Source organism: Aplysia californica, unplaced genomic scaffold, assembly GCF_000002075.1.
Source record: "Aplysia californica isolate F4 #8 unplaced genomic scaffold, AplCal3.0 scaffold00034, whole genome shotgun sequence".
In the NCBI taxonomy this organism is placed as follows: domain Eukaryota; kingdom Metazoa; phylum Mollusca; class Gastropoda; order Aplysiida; family Aplysiidae; genus Aplysia; species Aplysia californica.
The window spans coordinates 1,300,330-1,303,815 of NW_004797304.1; the positions used below are offsets into that span (position 1 = coordinate 1,300,330).

Here is a 3,486-nt window from a genome sequence, read left to right on the forward strand (position 1 = left end):
TCTCTCTCTCTCTCTCTCTCTCTCTCTCTCTCTCCTACATCCTTCCTTTCTGTTTTCTGTTTCAAACACGAAAATCGATGAGTGAGCTCACTTCAAAGTTCACTTTCGCGAAACGATCTGAGTATTCCATTACGGGAACAAAACCAGCTGATGGGGATTACCAGTGAACGGCAAAGACAAGGCGGCCACTGCTAGAAACGTCAGAAGTGAGAAAAGGGAAACTGATCCGCTTCATTTTTCCAAAGGAGTCTCTGCAAAAAGCTCGCTCTACAGCTCGTAGTTTCTGAATTAAGCTTCATGAATAATTAGGTGGATTCTCACTGCCCTGCTGTGTGACGTATGGGCGCGTGGCTCAGACGTTTAGGGTATTCTTCCGGCTCCGGCTTCATTTTACACTTGTTCTGAGCTTGCGAATTGTCCACAACATGAATTAATAGTAGGTGTTTACATATTTAGACAGTCACACTAAGGGATACGTCACTAAAAAGATATAAACGTTTGAAAATTAAACAGACAAACAGGTAGAGAGATAATAGATGAGCAAAAGGATAGACGGGCAGATAGACAGAAAAACAGAGACGGGGTATAAAGAGAGGATGGATGGATGGATGGGTGGATGGATGGGTGGATGGATGGGTGGGTGGATGGATGGATGGATGGATGGATGGATGGATGGATGGATGGAGCGATGGATGGAGGGATGGAGGGATGGATGGAGGGATGGGTGGAGGGATGGGTGGAGGGATGGATGGAGGGATGGGTGGAGGTATGGGTGGAGGGATGGATGGAGGGATGGATAGAGGGATGGGTGGAGGGATAGGGCGGTAGATATGTATACAGATGGACATGCACTCAAATCAGCACACAAACAGACAGAAAAAGAAAAGCAAGGAGTAAGAGGTGGAGCTCAACTATGTGACAAACAACTCACATTAACGACTATAGTTTGTTTATTTATTTGTTTGTATGTTTTTTGTCTATTTGTCTGTTTGATTGAATAAAGCGACGCCCTACGTCTGAAAGAAAGATAGGCAGACAAAAGCAACAAAACGAAATAAAAGAGATTAGGCCTACGAGTATGTTCGTTTGTTTGTTTGTTTGAATAAAGATACTAAAGAAAGATAGACAAAAGCAGCAAAGCGAAAAACATGAATTTAGGCCTACCAGTGGCGCTCTCCAGCCACCTGTGTACATCAGTGGCGGTCCACATTAACATAAATTATCCTAAGTTTGTTTTAATTACGTTTCAGTCTTACCTAGCTCGGTTGGACTCTTCCTGCTGCAAATTTCTCGCCCTCTCCATGACGCTCCTGATCTGGGCGATCTCCTCAGCCGTCAGGTGGCTCAAATCCGGTTCGGGGGCCTCCATTGGCGATGGCGCTCTCGTGCTTTCTACAGATGACCTGACTCGGGAATGGATGGAGTACATAGACGGGTACTCAGAGATGGGCGTGCTTTCTTCAGAGGATGGGACGCTTCCCTCGTTTCCCATTCCTGTGTAACCCGTGAAGGAGACGGCGAGAAGGATAAGTAGGGCGTGGAGAGAGAAGAGAAAGAAAAGGACGTAGATCAAGAGAAAGTCCACAGAGGCGGGGGAGGTGAGAAGAGATGTGCCCGACGGGGACACGATTCTGTTCGGGCCTTCTGTTAGATATCCAGAACGTTCGCCTCCGATTTGAGGTGATGGATAATAACGGAGATTTTGAGGATTCCCGAACAAGTCTCTGTGGTGGCAGCCATATTGGTCGAGGTTGGAGTCTAAAAACCTGAATTTGTCAATAATATGCGGAACAAGCCGATGAGGAGTTGATGTTCTTTTAAATCCACAGACTCCAGCAGGGCGTTGAGGGTGCTCGGCAAGCTCCTTAGGTAACCCGAACCAGAAAAATGTCCTCGGGTAAAGGTCCGGGTAGCTGTGCTTTTGGTGCCTAGCCCTTGTGGTGGGCGTTTGGAAGGTGTCCGTGCGAGTGACACGATCTGTTCGGTGGAGCCATCTTGTCTGCGAGTGTGTGCGCTGTGTCATTGCCTCATGCTGGCAGAGCAGGGTTACATCATCTAGGGAAGAACATAAATAAATAAATAAATAAATAAATAAATGAATTAATGAATAAATACGTAAATAAGTAAATGAGTAAACGAATAAATGAACAAATGAACAGATGAACAGATCAATAGATGAATAAATTAATAACTAAATAAATGAATAAAAGAATGTATACGATTTATTCGCTCTTTTCGAAAAATCTATCTTATCTTAAATGCAAGCCAATGTTTAGCATCCAAAATGTTGTTCTTTTTGACACTCTTAACGCTCATGTTCTAATCAATTTCGCGTGTTTTCGAGATAGTAAAAAATAGGACACATCAAACAAAATCACATTACCTGTTTTCATATTATCAGAGAATAAAATGTCAACACAATTCATTCAGCTTTTTTTTTTCTCTTTTCTTTTGGTCATGGAACAACTTCCTGTTTCCAAGCTAGAGTTATCGCGTTCTGCCCGGGGACACGCCCCAGCGATCGCCCATTTGAAAGCTGTCGTTATTGACTATGCTTGACGGCCCCGTTCTAATGAGACTGAGTGGCAACTTGACCGCTGAACCAGAGGAGTAACACGAGAAGCGTGAGTGCTTGGCTTAGTCAGGTCAGGAAATTGATTTAACCGATAAATAGATCGCTAGCTAGATGGATGGATAGATGGATGGATAAATGGATGGATAGATAGATGGATAGATTGACAGACAGACTAACACTGACTAGCAAACAAATAGATAAGTAGTTAGATAGAGATATGCTGACAGACTGGCAAACAGACCGATAGAAACATATAGATCGATAGATGGACAGAAGCCGGACCTCCGAATCCAACCTTTATCTCCTTTTGGAGGAGAGCCTTGAAAACTTTGAAAACTGTGCGTGTTCAAAGTGTCCAGAAGGGGGTTCGTTTGTTTTGGTAAGAGTTTTAAGCCGCTCTCAACTGCATAGGGTCATCTGAGCGCGCATTAGATTTCGAACAGGACACTACACTAACTAACGGCACCTTGATCATCCTAGTTTTGGTCAGAGATATATTAAACGCTCAGACGAGGAGTTTCGAGACCTCGATGGTAGAAAATACTTTTAAAAGAAAAAAAAATGTATAAAGAAAAGACAAGGCAAAACAAATAAGTAGGCGTTCGTTGCCAGCCTCTTTGGTGTAGACGGATGATCAAAGGGTCAAGACACAAAGGCTCAGGGTTTGAATCTGAAATGTGTCCGTACATTTGCTGATCTTCTAAAGATGTTCTTTCTCTCAAATAATTGTTATGTAGGGAGAACAAAGTTTTCGAATAATTACAGTTATATCTGGTAGGGTATTAATTTTACCCCTAAAAAGAATTTTTTAAAACTAAAGCTGCAAAAAGCCTGACGTATTAGTGAAGTCGTTAAACAAATCTCTCTCTCTCTCTCTCTCTCTCTCTCTCTCTCTCTCTCTCTCTCTCTCT

The 3,486-nt window shown here is 43.1% G+C and overlaps 1 protein-coding gene across 5 annotated transcripts in view; it reads right to left on the bottom strand.

Moving 5' to 3' along the window:
• LOC101859998 (protein piccolo-like) overlaps positions 1-3,486 on the bottom strand; it is a 133,294-nt gene that overhangs the window by 112,684 nt on the left and 17,124 nt on the right. For all 5 annotated transcript variants that reach the window (XM_035973840.1, XM_035973842.1, XM_035973844.1 and 2 more), the window contains one exon: positions 1,257-2,055. In XM_035973840.1, coding sequence (XP_035829733.1) covers positions 1,257-2,055 — 799 coding nt within the window. The remainder of the gene's footprint in view (positions 1-1,256; positions 2,056-3,486) is intronic.